The sequence below is a fragment of the Buteo buteo genome, chromosome 20, assembly GCF_964188355.1.
Source record: "Buteo buteo chromosome 20, bButBut1.hap1.1, whole genome shotgun sequence".
Taxonomy (NCBI): Eukaryota; Metazoa; Chordata; class Aves; order Accipitriformes; family Accipitridae; genus Buteo; species Buteo buteo.
This window is the reverse complement of record NC_134190.1, coordinates 12879140-12895976: the sequence shown is the minus strand read 5'-3', so window position 1 is coordinate 12895976 and position 16837 is coordinate 12879140. Positions and strand designations below refer to the sequence as shown.

Below are 16837 nucleotides of genomic sequence, written 5' to 3'. Positions count from 1 at the left end.
AAGCATTATTTTTACTTTGGCATTTTGGTGCCAAAGCATGGTACTTTCACAAGCTGCACCGAAGTCAGTGTGTGCATCCCTGTGTCATTCAAAAAGCATTCTCACACTGAGACTTAAATGTGAATTCAGACTTTTAAATTTAGGTTTCCATTTTTAAGTTTTATATGTAAATTCTTTGCAAAATTTTTGACATTAATGCTAAAGGAATACCATAAACACCTGTTAATTGTGCATGATATATTAATAGGCTTTGAACCATTTCTCTCCAGTCACCTGGAAGGTCCGGTGTGAGGTATGAGTTTCATGGAGCCCTTGAAGGGAGGGGTAAGGAACAGGAGGCTGGCTACCTTCATGTAAAAATCTGCAAGGTATTTATATCAGTACAAATATTATCCCTGCCCCCACCCTCCAACTGTGCTTGACAGCAGCTAATATTATATTGGATCATAGGATCGATGGAAGCAAGTCTTGTTCAGGAAGTATTAGAAGCACTATGTGAAGTGTAACTGTCAAATTAGTATAAATACACACATATATATGACTATAAACACACGAGAGTATATAAGAACACAGAAGCATATAGAAGAGTACAAACATGTATGTGTGTTTATATATATGAGTTGAAGCCTGAAACTACAGATGTGACATTGTCTTTTTCCTGTGGTCCACATGATTTTTAAGACTGGAAGTCTCTCAAGCACCTTTCCAAGAAGGAGTGCACAGTAAGATGTTACGTGAACAAACTGTTCTAGTCTGCTTTCCTTTTTCTCTTGTTCTTCCCTGGGATGTTCATGCATGCAGTCTCATTTACTGGTTTTTTTTTTCTTTCTATTTTTTTGCAGAATTACATTAAGGTCTTTCTGTTTCTTAAGTCCATATTTTGAACAAAGTATTAAAAATCCCACTTTGAAAGACAAGCAATCTGTGAATTTTGGTTTAAATTTAAATTTTGGTGAATTTAAAACAATTGTGTTTCCTATAAATGCAATTTTATCCAAACAGCTGGAGAAAATGTGAAATTTCCTCCATTATTTTTGCATGCATAAAGTGTTTGAGAAAAAAAATTGAATTAAAGCTTTGCCACTACAGGTCAGCTCTTTACCTGAGGTCCAAGGAGCTTCTGCATCATTTGATACATAACCCATTCACAGCAAACCAGTTGCTAATTGCCATGATGGGAAGGAAAATTAATTTTATCTTTAGAGCTTGTGTCCTGGTATTCTGCCTGCTAGCAGTTTGCGTTCAGATTAACTTCTTGCCAAAGTTGCTGCTACCGCTTCTGGCCAAATGTGTTAGAGAACAGGCAAGCCTTTGTACATGCCTGGAATTTTGTTTTAGACAAAAAATCCAGACAAGAAACTGCACCATCCATTCAATCAAGCAAACAGCAAAAATTGGATGAGTGTGAAGACACAGCATCTCAAATAAGCTTTTTTTTAGACTTCCCTGGTTGCCTGGAGGATTAGAGCTCTCTGCAGAACATACTGAAAGGTCACCACCTCACCGCTTTTATCCACTGCACTTAAATGTGAAAAAGAAAGCGACTTGCATCTTGTTGCAGTTCAGTGCCAATACTTCATGGGTCTTCCTGTTCTGTAACAAGAATCAAGAAATGATGACTACACAGTTTTGGTCGTAAACCATAATGATAAGACACCCCCTGAACATATGGCAGGAAAGAGACATAGAATTTGCATAGAGTCATGAATCTTCAAATTTGAAAGTAAGACAGGCTTCACAGTTAAATAAAAGCGCTCTGTATTTGGCCAAGATTAACCTTTTGTTCTTGGAGTGAGAAGGAAGGGATTTCTGTTGGGGAATGGATGCATCCTTCTTGTGGGAGGAGTAAGAAATGCCATTTTTTCTTCATTTGGGGGGATAACTAGAAAACAGCCTATAAAATTAAGTGAAATTAAGTGCAATCTTCAGGACAGTGGGTAAAAAAGGAAAACTGGGAAGGAGAGAAAATTACTCTTGAAAGAGACCTTTGAGGTAATTTAACTTAATTTAATCACTGAATCCATTCAATATTCAGAATGAAAGTGAATCCATTGCTCTTAAGTTCTTGCTTAGTTCATTAGTTCATTCTTCCCCCTTGGTGGTTAAGCTGCTCCTCCTTGTGACTCCAGCCTGATTAATAAATCACTCCACAAGATAACTAAGGCCTCAAAATTTTGGTTCCCTGAGATTGGCCTGGCTACTCTTGATCTTGTTGAGATATCCTTAGGCCTGCAAGCAAGACGCTCAGAGGAAAAGGATCTGCGTAGGACTGCTTATTTGATTAGGAAATAGTGGCTCGTAGGGGAAAGGGACAGTAGCTACCAGAAATCAATTCGTAATTGAGACTCTACAGTCTATGATTTACTTAAAAGTTTCAGTGTTATATCCTGCACTCATTTACAGCAGCGTAAGTTTGGAATTACTCCCTTAATGTCAGCGAAGTTATTCATGGTATAAAGCAACAAGACCAATGTGACGAGCGGACAGTGACCTACTTACTGCTGTTGGGAACAGGATAACGTAGAGCAGTAAAAACTTTATGTTCACTTTAATTGTGCTCATTCACTTCTGTTGCTTGGATGGGAGACAGAGCAGGGTGCGAATGGCACCGCTTCTTATTCAGGAGCATCTTTATTTCAAAAACAAAGTGTCTTCTTTCAACTGAATTGTTTCTGAACTCCTTACAGCGTGGCTGCTTCTTGAAATATTTTCAAACTGAAGTGAGTTGAGTCCTTCTGCTTCACCAAGTAAAAAGATAAACAACTCAGTTTTGGCACCATGAGGTTGCATTTACAGTCTATCACATTACAGAGGCATAAGAAATGATGCACTGAATCATGGCAGTAGCAGCCTTTAAACGTCTCATCAATTTGGGAGTCAAAAGAAATAGGAGACGTGGAGTTTGTCTTTTTGTTTTAGTTGGATGTAAAAATGGAGACAGAATCAGAGTTGCAGCAGATTGGTAGTCCAGATACCAGCAAAGGAAGCATATTTAGCTAAACTTATTCTTAAATATTTACTGTATGATAATGTGAACTATGTATTATCTGCAGATGGCTCATAAATGGCACTGCCCTAAATTGTGCCAAGCAGGTACTGGGAATAAAGAGCCTAAAAGAACTTTATTAAGGTTGCAATCCCAATTCATGACAATATGAATCATGTTAATATTCTTTGATAAGGCTTTAATGGCACAATCACATGCTACTTACATGGCTGGAGGACTTGGACTTTATTTGCTTCGAATTGCGAAGAATGCAGGAAGGGAAAGGATGGTCCTGCCATGGAGGCAAGTGATTTCTAGCCTAAAGGGACTAAATTTTATTGCTGCTCCTGACAAAGAGCACCTAGCAATGCTATGCAAATTGCTTAAACTAACTTGGTTACCCATTGCATGTTGCTAACTTTCTACCCTGAGAACCCAAGCAGTCAGATTTCTGAGGTACTGAGCACTTGCAGCTCTAGCTGAAGTCAAAAGAAGCGATGCTCTGAACCCATGAAAAATCTTCTATAGTGATAAGCAACCTCAAAAGTCAAGTTTCACAGTTCCACAATGAGCACTTAGAATAAGTGGACACTTTTTACCTTTACTTCTCTGCAGCTCAGCTCTCTAATGGTAAAATCAGGAATACTTCATCTCATAGTAGTCTACTATTTCTGAAGCACTTGGAAGATACCGTGGTGCTGAGCACTATGGAGAATCCTGTGAGGAAATCCGATCGCATCTCCAGAACAGGACTGGAACACTGTTCAATAAACAAGACCTACAGGCACACATTGAGCAATGTAGAGAAAAGCAATGACAACACCATTGAGTAGCTGTCTATCTTGTGCGCTTAATGAGACAGTCCTGCGGGGAAAAATGGCCTAAGAATGCATAATTAAAGGCTGTAACCTAAATGATACACTCAGAAAGGCTGCATTAAGGTTACAAAGGCAGTGTGACTTCAGGCAATGTCTAGCATACGGGTGCTTGAATGTGTATTCTCAACATTCTTTTAACATGGATTTTTTGTGGTTAATTAATACTAAGCTCTGTTCTACTCTTTAGAAAAAAGTAACAATGCATTGATTTGACAAAATGTTGATTATATCCCCATTGAAATGTGGGCACTACCAAAGAGTATACAAAGTATATTTTATTTACCTGAGTTTGCAGGACAAGGTTTATGTACGTCTGTGTTTAAGATTGCTGTTATTCAGCACAAAGTTCAGCTAGGATATTGTCTTGAGAGGAATTGCCATGGGTTCTTGAAGGAGCAGTAGCAGACATGAGTTTGTACATGAAACTAGGCATAGACTTCAGTGGCTAAACCTGGTAACATTTAGCTAATTAGTTTTATGTATTACAATGCTTATAATGTTTTGTAACATCAGCTTGGGGGGAACATATCTCCCAATCCTGCAAAGCAGTGAACTGAAATTACTCAGATGTTGCATCTACACATATATTTGCGATTAAATACTTGCTAAAATTATTTGTAGGCTTAGGTCAAAGTATTTTACTTGACCATCAGCATCACTGCAGTTTGTTCAGCAATTCTTTGCAAATATCCAGTACAGATGTTGGTCAGCCTGATCTGTATTTTTCCTAAGCTGTTCTGTGCAACCAGAACACTGTATTGCATTTGTCAGTGCATTCAAGAAGTCTGCCATTTTCACAGCTCAGGCGGTAAGAGTATAGCGGAGGCAGGGAAGAAGAAAGCAGCTTCCTACAATGTAGTCATTTTATTACATGAAAACACAATTAAAGCATCTGCTTTGGTTTTCATACTACGATGTTGCAAATCTGTTACAGCTAGAACAGTTCAAGATTTTTTGAAGACAGGGAACAGTGTCTTTTCCAACAAAATTCCCATTTGGTCATTGAAGAAAGTTAATTTCTTGTAAAAACAGCTAACTGAAGAATGGTTTGTTTCCTTACTACAAGACACAGCAATATATTTTTTTAACACTTCTGTAAACTTTCCATAAACTTTTATATGACAGGTTCAGCAGCAACCCTGACTTCATATGCCTCCTCCTCCTTCATCCTCTAGCCAATGACTCCTGCCTTCTCTTCTCCTCACCCCAGGCTGCAGCAGGTTACATCCTGAAGTGTGCTAACACACCCTTTCATTTTGGTTTGATGATCTGTTTCTATCCTAGATTAGTACCCTGGCATGATCGTGTGTGCCTTGTATTGAGAGGCTTCAACTCTGGTTTGCTTCAGATAGAAGAAGGTCCTGATTTTAAAGTGTTTTCTGATTTTAAAGTGTAAGGCAATGCTGGTTCAGTCTGCAGCACAGGTGATCATTTACGTGTTACTTCATTTTTTCATTTGGTTGCTGGAGAAGAATGCATTTGCAATTAAATGAAATTTAAAAGCAATTACAATCGACCACACCACCAGATGGAGCTTCTTTTCTGCCTTTCCCGCTGAAGGTGCTGAAACTGTGGGACTGAATTCACTGGGGCTGTGGGACTTCACTGTATTTACAGTCAATGAAATAGAAAACTCTTTCTTTTTTTTACTTCCGGTGATGCAGGATTGAGCATGCCTGCATTCGTATATGGCTGTTTCAGTGATTTTTATTTGTATATTGTTGATGATAGCTGTTGTGCCAGTCCTTTGCTTTTGCAGGGTTAGGCTGTATCATGCAGTCCTGTTTCTTGTTCATGCACTTGAGGGTTTTCAAGTATAGGCTTACTTGTTAGAATGGTACAGTAATATTAAAGCAGCACATATTTCTGCTCTTTTTTTTTCTACTGTAAAAGCTATTAACATTCTTTAGAAATGCAAATCTCTCTTTGTTCAGACCACTATATAATCTATTTTATTCAGTGAAATTCAACTCTGAAGTCTTCTTTTGTGCTTTTAGTGGTATTGTATTCATGTTACAGATACCTAGTTGCTGGTATATATGTACATCAATTGAAGTTACGATGTTCATAAATCATGAGAATCAATATAAATGACTGTGATAAACATTCTCTGTCTTACAGGATATACTCTATCAGGTACCTACCTGGTTTGCTGTCTACTATCACAGCTTCGCAATTGAGAACAAACAGTTAACTGAGGCAGCCCTGGGGAACTGCAAAGAGACAGGGTTAAATTTATTCCTTTTTCAGTGGTTTGGAAAACTAAATATTCAAGCAAACAATTTTTTAACATTGAGTTTATACAGCAAGATTACTTGGAAAGCCTATTCCCGTGTTTTAACCCAAGTGAAAGAAATGAGAGTGACGTACAACTTACCCAGTTGTGACTGCTGGACTGAGAAGGTTGGCCTGCATGTGCCAGGAGTTACTAGAACAGGCTATATTGCACAACTCTATTTTCCCAAAAGACGGGGAGGTATCCGAGCTGATGAGGTCAGATTAGCATTCCATTACGCCATGTCAAACACAACTCTACAGACTGGCAGAGGCTTCGCCAGCCACCGTCATGAAGGTCCTTCTGACCAGCTGTCCAATTCTGTTGTCCTAGGAGAGTCCAAATGAGTTCATGCCGCTATTGATTTTGAGTGAGCTACACACCTTGCTGCTTGTGACAAAGACAAACACAGAAATACAAAACAGAATTAATGTGGGTACAAGTTCATGTCATTTTCCATTTTCATGTCTCATTTCCAATGGGCAAAACTCAAATGCCTTAGAGGGAAGAAAAAGGGGGAAAAAATCCAATGCCTTGGACATCTAATGTTCATGTGCTACAAACTCAAAAAGCTGGTTTAGAGATGCGGTGTTTTCTCATTCATGTTTTATATACTTTCTAGGAGTTCATTCTGGAGGGTATGTCAAGCCTTTGGAATTTTGGACCATCCTTATTCAAGAGGTAAACACATCTTCTGTCTGAGTAAGCTTCCTTACACTGTTTTAAGGCGACATTGGTTTTTGTTTACTAGAAGCAGTCTGCTAGGTGGCAGGGCAGGAGCAAAATCCAGCAATTTAAGGCAGCAAGAAAAAAAGATTATTATTTTAATAGCCCAGCAACAGTTTTGAGGGTAGAATGCCCTTTATATCAGACTACTCTGGATAAGATGGAGCTTCTTGCTCACTGAAGTCCAAAGCAATACAATGGCAGAACGTAGGGCAAGAATTTGATCCAAATTGTATTTTTCCTGGATTGCCAAATAAAAAATATACATAAACATAGGGGTTTTATATGCAAGAATCTGGAACCTAGTGTTCATCAGAAACCTTTGAAAGAGATGTGGTTCTGCAACTTTCTGGAGATCTACATCAAAACAAACAAAAACCATAAAGCAAACCCTTTTTCAACTCCTATGCTGTGAATACATTTTGGAAACTGAAACTATTTTCTCACTGATAATCTGTACTTTGCCTTTTCAAAGACTGGGTTAAATTGTTGAAATGCAACAATAACTCTGTTAGGACGGTAGCTTGTACATGGGAGGGTTTTTTATCATAGTATGATTTACTGATTAAAAGGCGGACGAATGACTTAAGCTTTTCAGTGTACCACATTAATATAAAAAGTTTAGATAAATACCTTATAAATCACAGGTACTAAAACAAAACTTGTCACCCCTAAATGCATCAAGAACCAAGCAACACTTCTAAAATCTTAGTGAATGCAAAGTTTTTGTGCAACATGGTTTTGTCACAGTTAATGCCAACTCCAATCTGAATTTAGCATTTGTTAAAGAATTTGGAACCTTTTCCATACAATGTCTGCCAAGCAGAAAGTAAAAACCAAACCAAAACAAAACAAAGATTAATCCTTTTGTGCCATTACTATATATTTGCTTGTCACAAAGAATGAACTTGACTTTATACCAGATACAGAGGCATCTTGGACCAACTGAAATCAGTTACAAAACTCCAACTTCGAAGAGGTTAGCATTTCACCCAAATGAAGGGACCTTCCTTGCCTTATTGCCAAATACTTGGTATTAGTAATTGAAAAGGATATTCCATATCATTACAGGAAACACAGCCACTGATGTAATTCAGGAAAATGGAATTTTCATATATTTAAAGTAATCTCTACTTCCCATAAGGAATGTCAGGTGCAAGTCTACTGAGACACAAGACAAAATAAATGGCAGATATCTCTGAAAGTGATTGAAAGAGTCCAAGCTCTAAAGGAATTTGCTTGCTGAGCATCCTGCAGAAATTAGGTTCAAATCTTTGGATTTAAGATTTGGAAACTCAAATAATTACTTCCAAGTATTTGTTTCCATTTCACTACTTCCTCCACTCCAGATCTAATGCTTGCCTGTCTGGAGTAGAGCTGCTTGGTTTTCCTGCATAAAGAAGAAAATTAGGTCTAATAATTTAACTTCTGAATAATTTCTATCAGATCGTACACACCCACTGAGTCTTTCATTCAGTGTTTGACCATCCTCACAAACATAGGGAACTGAAATCCTATTCTTATTAAAAATTCAGAGAAGCTAGAATTTCCCATGGGATAGGGAGCATTTTTTTTTTAAAATAATTGAGGAGGCTATTAATATCCTCCCTGCCATTTTTGCACAAGCAACACGACTGTTAAAATTGGCATGAACTACATCGTTTTCAAAGTGAGGCAAGAAGATCGTTCAGAATGAATGCTGCTAGCATTTGAGAAATAAGTTATTAATTTTGTGTATGAACTGTGATATTTCTAAATCCCTGTAAATTGTTTAACATTGCTTAGTAGTTATTAATCATTCATGTTTTCTGATAAGCTATTGTCACAGGAGATTTTCTTAGAAAAGACTTGAGTGGGGAATTGGAGCCATGTGGCGTATTTGAACTAGGTACATCCATAAGTAGAATACTTTCTTCTTGGACTAACTGGAAAATATGCTAGTTTTGGATTTGAAGGTTGAAGCTATTATTAAAAGTACATAAAAAGAGATGACAAACTGTTTGACTAGGCTTCTGGATAACATTGTGTGGTTGAGTTGAATCAACCGAATCCTCCAGTTACTTGACTTTTGCTGTCTGCAAACAAGTATTTTCATGTTCATTTTGTGTCCAGATAATGACGGCTATTGATCCAAACAGCTTGACCAATTTATTAAGTGGCACATCAAATAGAGCTCCAAACCAAAGCTGTGAACAAAAATCTTTGATCTAACGAGTCCTGAGAAATACATGCCCATGCAATCATAGTCAGAACTGTGAAGGCAATACCGCGGATCGCTTACCAATGACTTGCGCATTCTTTTTTTTTTTTTTAATGTCATTCAGTAGCCATCTTACGATGCAAATGCTCCTGCAAGATGCATGTGTTGAATGCAGGATGGGGACAAGGTGGGCAGCTGGGAAACAAGAATGGGGGAAATGAAAGAAGGTGGTGCTGTGTTGATCCTGTGTGTAGTTTAGGACCTTAAAACGTAACTGGTCAGAGCCCCCTGACCAGCCCCCTGACCCCCTGACCAGCAAATCTGCTGTCTCTCTTTTTCTAGGAAATCCCTCCACTTTTATCTCAACATCTTCTTTAATAACAAATGTGGTAAATAGTACTTAGAAGCCTGAGACCCTGGTTGCCCCGCTCTTTTAAGAGAATCCATTTTGAAATATTTAAGAGACAACGCTAAATGCCTCCTTAATTAATGTCCACTGGCATAGTTTGTCACACACTTGAACATCTGTTGGAAAGGTTTATTTGATTTTAAATTACTCTGTTTCAGAATGGTAGCAATTGATTACCACTAAAAATCTGGCTTCCCTTTGTATGCCATTAATTGCCTGATTTTAATTCTTCTGCAGTATGGATTCCTGTTGCCTTAACTGCTTTCGCTTAATTTCTGTGAACAGTAGTCCTTTTTGCAGGCCTGTCTCCCAGAGTTACGGAATATATAAGAAATGTATATTAATTGCTACAATATGACTTAACTTTTATCAATATTTACAGGAAGTTTCTCTTTTTGCTGTCCTTTATTTTGCTTGAACCTTTCACATTCCTCTGTAATTTCTAGTGGTCCAAATGGTTTTGGCTTATCAGCAAATGGCACATTTTTCCCCTTTGCTGCTTAAAACATTTGTTAATGATTTGGCAAGCTGAGAAAGCATGCGTTAGTGGAATAAACACCACATGAGGAAGTAAGGGCTGGTTTCTTCATTTCTGTTTTTCCTCACCATAAAATAGATATTACTTTGAGAAAGTAAAGTAGTAGTGTTGTATTTTATCTAAAGAATCTCGAACATACTGTAAGCACTAAGCACCATTACCTACACATCACCTATTCACTTTTCTTCTTTCCAGCTCGGTAATTTGAAGTGCCACAAGCCTCGGACAGGTGGGTCATGAGGTCTCACCTCCAGGCTCAGGTAAGAAAGCGCCTGCATTGCAACCTGTTTTCATCAAAGTGAATGCTAATGGGCGAGTGGCCCAACATTGTCGTCCACTGCTCTGTTACAGCCACCGGCAGGTCGGGAGCGATGGTGAAAGCAGGTGAAGCTGGTGCCTTCCTGGCCAGCGGTCATATGCAGGACGAAGACCATCATGCTGCTCCTCCTTGCGCTGCACCGCAGACTTCAGCTGAGTTAACTCAGGAGCACGCTGTGTCGTTTAGTACCATTACGTTGAGGCTGGTTAGTTCAAAGAGCTTAAACGGCGGCATGCCAGCTCACTCGGACCGGACTAGGCGAAGGAGCTCTCCTATGAAGAGTTCAGCCACCAGCCTGCCGAAGGTGGCAGCTCGCAGCAAACTGGCATTGGTCATGTTTTCCATTAGCACAGCCGGTGCCAGCAAGAATGTTTGTCCTTTGTTCCCCTTCTTACAGTGCTCTAAACCAAACTGCTAACAAATGTTGAGTGCAAGACCAGAAGCTAGAGGAGTCAGCTTACTTGGCACTTTTAAGTAAAAAAGTTTGCTGTTCAACTCTTTGGTCGGGGTGTAATAAGAACATCCTCACGGCAGCGTCCGCTAAGGAAACCGTTTAGTGAAGTTTCTGCTGCTTTGACATTTATTCCTCTGCGAGACCCAGACTGCACACTCAGTTGAACTGCACTGTATTCACCCACGTTGTTGGGAGGCTGCTTTTTGGCAACCAGACCGATGCTAAAAATAAAACAAACTGTGCAAAACAAACAAAAAACCTCCCCCGATAAATCCATAGTGGGAGCGTATTGCTTCAGAAAGTACTGTTATTTGCATACACTTTTTAGCGTCTCTTCCGTGAGGAAAAGAATAGAGGGACGTTTAATAATGTAGTATTTTTGCAATCATCCGCGCAAATCACCCCCAGACAATAGCAGTGGCACGCACGAAGTACAGAATTAAGTTTGGAAAATTCTCAGATATGGATCATACTGAAAATAAGTGTGTCTTGTTATGAGGATGCTGTTTACGACACATCATGTTCAGAAGAATGAAACTGAGGGGGATTCTAATTCCCTTTATTTGTTCAAAGGTAAAGCCTGTAATTTTTTTTTTCCTCCTTGATTTTTTTTTTTTTTTTGCTCTTGAACTGGGAACTTTGGCGACAGTCTGACCTTCAGCAAGGGTGCGTGTGCACACGTGTGCGGGCTCCCGAGCCTTTGGACTTGATTTTCCAGAAGGAAAAGTACCGCTGGCAGCAAGCGTGGGTAAAAAAAATAAAACCTAAAAAAACGGTTAAAGAGCTTTGCTTGCAAAACGTATCATGCTTTAAAAAGTCAACGCCTTCGGTGTTCCTTTTACCTTTGGGGTCTCGGCCTCGAGCTGGGGTCTCGGCTCCGACGGGTGGAGTAACGCTGAGGAGGAGGAGGGAGAAACTCAGGCCTGCCGTAACACCGAGGGACACCCCGCGCCTCCCCCCGGCCTGGCCCTGCGGGCGCGGAGCCTGCCCCTTCCTCCCCGTCCCCCCGCCAAAAGCCCGTCCGAGGCCCGGCAGCCCTGCCCGCGGCTCCCTCCCGCTCTCTCTCCCTCTCCCCCGCGCCCCGCGGTGCCGGCGGCCCGAGCCCGGGGGAGGACGTGCTCGCCCGCCCGTCGCGGCCGCCGCCGTTTCCGTGCCGCCCGCCCGGCCCCGGCAGGTCCCGCCCCAGCCCCGCGGGGAGGCTCCGGGCCTGGCGGCGGGGGGCGCGCCGCCCCCCCCCCCCCCCCCCTCCCCGCCCGGGGCCTGCGGCGGGGGCGCCGGATAAAGCGGTGGCGGCCCGTCCGCCTGCCGCCACAGGGGGCGGCCGGGACGGGCCCAGCGGGGGCGCCCCGCCATGGCGAGCCCCGCACGGCCGCGGCAGGAGCTGGCGGCGGAGGAGCGGCGGCTCCGCGGCGCGGCCCCGACGCTGCCCCGCGACGCCAAGCGGGAGGCGGCGGGGGAGCGGCCGGTGCCGCCGGAGCTGCGGCGCGGCGGGCGGCCGCCGTCTCCCGGCGGCGGCGAGCGGCGGGAGGAGGGGGAGGAGGAGGAAGAGGAGGAGGCGGCGGCGGCGGCGGCGGCGGCGGGCGAAGACTGTTGCGGCAAGTGCAAGAAGCGGGTGCAGTTCGCCGACTCGCTGGGGCTGAGCCTGGCCAGCGTCAAGCACTTCAGCGACGCCGAGGAGCCGCGAGTGCCGCCCGCCGCCCTGTCCCGCCTGCAGAGCCCCCCCGCCGAGGAGCGGGACCCGCCGCCGGCCGGCGGGGACCCCCCGCCGCCCGCCCTCCGCCTGGTGCCCGACTTCCCCGACGGCGGGGAGCCCGGCGCCGAGCGGCTGCGGCGGCAGCGCGTCTGCCTGGAGCGGCTGGGGCGGCCGCCGGCGCCCGCCGACGTGCGGGGCACGGTGCGAGTGCTGGGCTGCCCCGGCCCCAAGGAGGTGACGGTGCGCTACACCTTCAACGAGTGGCTCTCCTTCGTGGACGTCCCGGCCGCCCCGCTGCCCCCAGCGCCGGCCGCCGCCTCCTCCGGCGACCCGCCGGCCGAGCGCTTCGGCTTCGCCCTGTGCGTCCCGCCGAGCCTGCGGGAGGGCTCGGCCCTCCACTTCGCCATCCGCTACCGCAGCCCGCAGGGCGAGTACTGGGACAACAACGGCGGCCGCAACTACACGCTGCGGTGCTGCGGCTGCCCCGGGGGGAGCTGCCGCTACTGACGGCGGCGGCCGGGCGCGGGGAGCCCCGGGGAGAGGACGAGCCCCGAGGGGGACGAGCCCCGGGGAGGAGGAGGAGGAGGACGAGCCCCGAGGGGGACGAGCCCCGACAAGAACGAGCCCCGAGGGCGACGACGAGCGCCGAGGAGCCGGGCGGGCAGGGGGAGGCGGCCGCAGCCCCCCCAGCCCCAGGCCCGTCCCCGCAGGGCGACAGCCAGAGCGCCGAGGGGCCCGTCCCGGAGACTACCCGAAACCTGGTGGTTTTGAAGCCGGCGCTTCGGTTTGGCCAGCGAAACACGGATGTGCGTGCGTAGGCTCGCATTGCTGTGGCTTGTGGAATCGTTTTCCTTTTTTGTTTTTTTTTGGTTTGGTTTTTTTTTTCGTTTTTGGGAGAGAACCAGGAGACTGCGTAGCGTGGGTTTTGCTGTTCCCCTCTTGAAGTGAATTATGTTGGAGGTCTTGGTTTGGGCTTGACTTCACCTACCGCATTAGTGCGAGAGGCACGGAGAACTTGCGTGAAAACTTGGTGGCGTGTTCGCTACAGGTTTAACTTACCATCCCATCCCTGTTTTCCCGTTCTCACATCCATTTCAAAGACATAGTATGGCAACAGCAATGGTGTGCTTTGTCTTTTATTATTTTTTTAGTTCAATGGACTCCGTAACAATACGATTCACTGGTGTGAGCACCTGTCAAGCTCATGACAGGCTCGCGTGCCCGTCCCACCTCCGCCGTGCCTGTGGCGGCTCTGAACAACAGGCAGTCTGCTTTGGGGCTGGACTGGGCTGCTCTGGTTTTTGTCATTCAGCACACTTTGATACCGCTCCCTGCCTTCCCCAGGCTTGTTGTGTAGATCCCGTCTGGCTAATAGCGGCCAACAGGGACTTCTGCAAAAATGTTTTCGCTTAAAATAGACTGGTGACTTCTTTTCACACAATTGACGAGTCTAAAACCGGGACAAAGGAGGAGTTAAAATATTTGCTGATGCTGGGTTTATCAGGAGAACTTTGGTAACACCTTTGAGTAATGCACTGTGAAGTAGAAGATGGTGTCCGTCTCACACACGGTTCTGTACTTTCAGATTTGGGGAGCGGTGACTGATTTGGATGACCTTCTCACTGAGGAGAGGCAATGCGATATAGAGAGGGTGTCCTCGGTCGTGCATGAAAACAAGTGCCTTATGCCTCAGCTCTCCTTATGTTACATTTTGCACCACATTTCTCAAGTATTTATAATTTATTTGGCTTATTTTGCTACATATTTTTCAGTATTTGTATGTTGCTGGGAAAGGGGTGTGTTGTGCACACAGTTGGACTTCATAGCGCTGGACACTCGAAATGATTTCTATAGTCCTCACTCTTGCATTGCAAGCCTAGAGGTTGACTACTACTGGTGTCCCAAGTTCTGAAATTAAGCAAAAAGTACCAATGAAAATGGGTTTGTAAGAATAAAGAAAGCTTTAAAAAAGTTTAAAAGCTCACCATTACAAATCTTTTTTCTGTATAGCAAAACCTAACAGGGTACTGGTTACTTTTGCAACCTGGTTGTGCCCCTACCCTAACGTGTGCGGCGCAGAGGGGATCAAGCTGTCAGCGTGCCTCGCTAGCACCAGGCCCGTCCATAAGCAGCATTTCAGGCTGTAGCTGAAAAGGACTGTCGTCCTGCCAGAGCCACAAGGCAAATCACCCTGTAAGTCCGTGACGGCCCCATGTGCTCTCGTAAGAGGCATCTTGTGCAGAGCTGTGATGTGAGGAAGCTCTACTAGCACGGGTGGAAAATAGGCAGGTTTCGGTCGAGCTTTGTTCTGGCTCTTCTGCAGTTTTGACTTGTTTTCTTCTGATACAGTATCTCAGAATTTGGGTTAATTTTTTGGATGAAAAAATAAGTAGGTAAGACATTGTCAGAATGCAGAAATGTTCTGACGTGGATGTGTGTTCTTCAGCAAGTCCTTGGAAGATTATTTTCCTTTTTAAAACAGAACAAACTGTGAGTTTTCTCAGGTCTTCATTTCCTCTGAAGATGTAAAACGTCTTAAAGCCCATTGTGAGCACCATAGAAAAATTTGCTTCTTTATAAAATTCCCCATACTTGAAAATAAATCTTCAGATAATCTGCCTCTTGGAATAGGTGGTATGGAATTGGAGCTAGAACCAGGGGGCTTATTGGGGAAAAGATGTGAAGCAGAGGGAGCTTCAGACTAAAGTTCCTGCAGTTTTGCTAACAGGCACGCTGCTTCTGAAACACAGCCTGCCCTCCCTCCCCCCAAAAAAACCCATACATAAACCTTGGTGTGAGAATACAGCCAAATATGAAGAGGTGCTTAATTCCTTCAGAAACCATCTTGCTGTCAGGCTAGTACCAGTTGCTTTGAAAACGCACAGAGTAAATGCTCTATCCATGCAAACAGAAGGTCTTACTGTTGTTTTCCAAGTTACACGTAAACTCTTGCCAAAAGCATGAAAGGTTTTAAGGGAGAATAGTGACCTCTACTACTTCCTTACACAAGTTTGTTTGAAAACTATCATGGATTACAGGATATTACATGGAATAATCTGGTATGCATTAGTTTTTCTTCAGATAGTTGTGTCAGTGAAATAGCCTGCTCTTAAGCTGATATGTGATGCTAACATCATTAAGATTGATTCTTCATTTAAGTACAATGTAATATTTGGGGCTTCGGGAGCCCATTCCTTAGTCTGTGTTTTAATTGCTTCAGAGAAGAAGGAGACTTCGCCTGAAGAAGGGAGGGGAGGGATCTCTCCTTAAACAGAATTTAAAGGAGTAGCCATTTTCTGATGGCTGTGTCTGGGCAGAGGTGCGGAGCTGGTACCTTGAAGAATCCCAGCTAGCTGTGCTTCTTGGAAGAGGGCTAGAAACGTTCTCTGGTACGCTGTAAACAATGGGCAATGGGTGTAAAACATCAACATCCAGAAAATGTGACACTTGGGTGTTCTCTTCAGACGTGTGATCTGAAATTCAAAATGCAAGAAAGTATTTGCTGAGACTAAACAGTAAAATGCTTTTGAGTGCTTCAGAAAATTGGTGCCAGTCTAAGATCCTGCAAATTGTGTTAATTAAAGCACATTTTTGTGCTTTAATAACAGGTAAAGTGCTTTCATTTATTATTAAGAATTACTTTTTGTGAAAGAAAAGAAGAAACCTCTCTCAAACGAGAATCAAACATAATCATTTTTTAATAGAACAGTACATTTTGTACTTTTAAGATTTTATAGAAGCATAGGCTTCCAAAGCAGGTTTCAAAGACTGCCTACACTCAGTTCTCTGTATTTTCATAGATGAGGTTACTGGGGGCTATGGAAATGCAAGGCCTTACCAAAGATTACACTGGGCAGCAGTGTAAAAATCAGAACTGGACCACGTGCGTACCGAATGCTAGCAAGCCCGCATCAGCAAAGCACAGGGCTGCTGCTCGTGGTCATGGGTTGAGATACATGGCATAATTGCAACTTTATTCTCAAAGAATTATATTCAAAATGAAGTCGTTCTAATTCTATAAAATCAAAAGGCCCAACAGAGTAAAACATTAAGTGAAGCACTCTTCTTGTTTGGTTGCATGGCTGTTAATGTAGTATTTTATAAAGACTCAGAACATAACTTTCGGGTGATGTGCTCATAAACACCCTCCCTCCCGTAACTTAAGAAGTAAGAAATGATAAATATTTGTTGGCACTCTCGGAAAAAACTCCAAAGATTTTCATTTTATGCAGATTTCTGGTTTTTTTCCCCATGGATTAAGGGAGAAATAGCTGCCAAATGGGTTTGTAGGTGTATATAAACCAAAAAAGCTTAATATAGTTGAAACTCTATAGTGGGTAACTGGAAGGACATCAAAGT

At 43.5% G+C, this 16837-nt stretch overlaps 1 protein-coding gene and 1 long non-coding RNA gene across 2 annotated transcripts; one reads left to right on the top strand and one right to left on the bottom strand.

Moving 5' to 3' along the window:
* Nucleotides 1-580: 580 nt before the first annotated feature.
* LOC142042299 (uncharacterized) lies at nt 581-11293 on the bottom strand. Its single transcript, XR_012653702.1, has 4 exons — nt 10174-11293; nt 6242-6526; nt 2500-6077; nt 581-1593 (listed from the first exon to the last, which is right to left on the bottom strand). It is a non-coding gene; the product is annotated as an uncharacterized LOC142042299 (long non-coding RNA).
* A 744-nt stretch (nt 11294-12037) lies between these two features.
* On the top strand, nt 12038-13594 carry PPP1R3G (protein phosphatase 1 regulatory subunit 3G). Its single transcript, XM_075052084.1, has one exon. The coding sequence runs from the start codon at nt 12137-12139 to the stop codon at nt 12983-12985; it is 849 nt and encodes a 282-aa protein (XP_074908185.1). The 5' UTR covers nt 12038-12136; the 3' UTR covers nt 12986-13594.
* Nucleotides 13595-16837: the final 3243 nt, after the last annotated feature.

What these genes read in the sequence shown, in the direction of transcription:
- PPP1R3G (XM_075052084.1), top strand. Translation starts at nt 12,137, where the DNA reads ATGGCGAGCCCCGCACGGCCGCGGCAGGAGCTGGCGGCGGAGGAGCGG.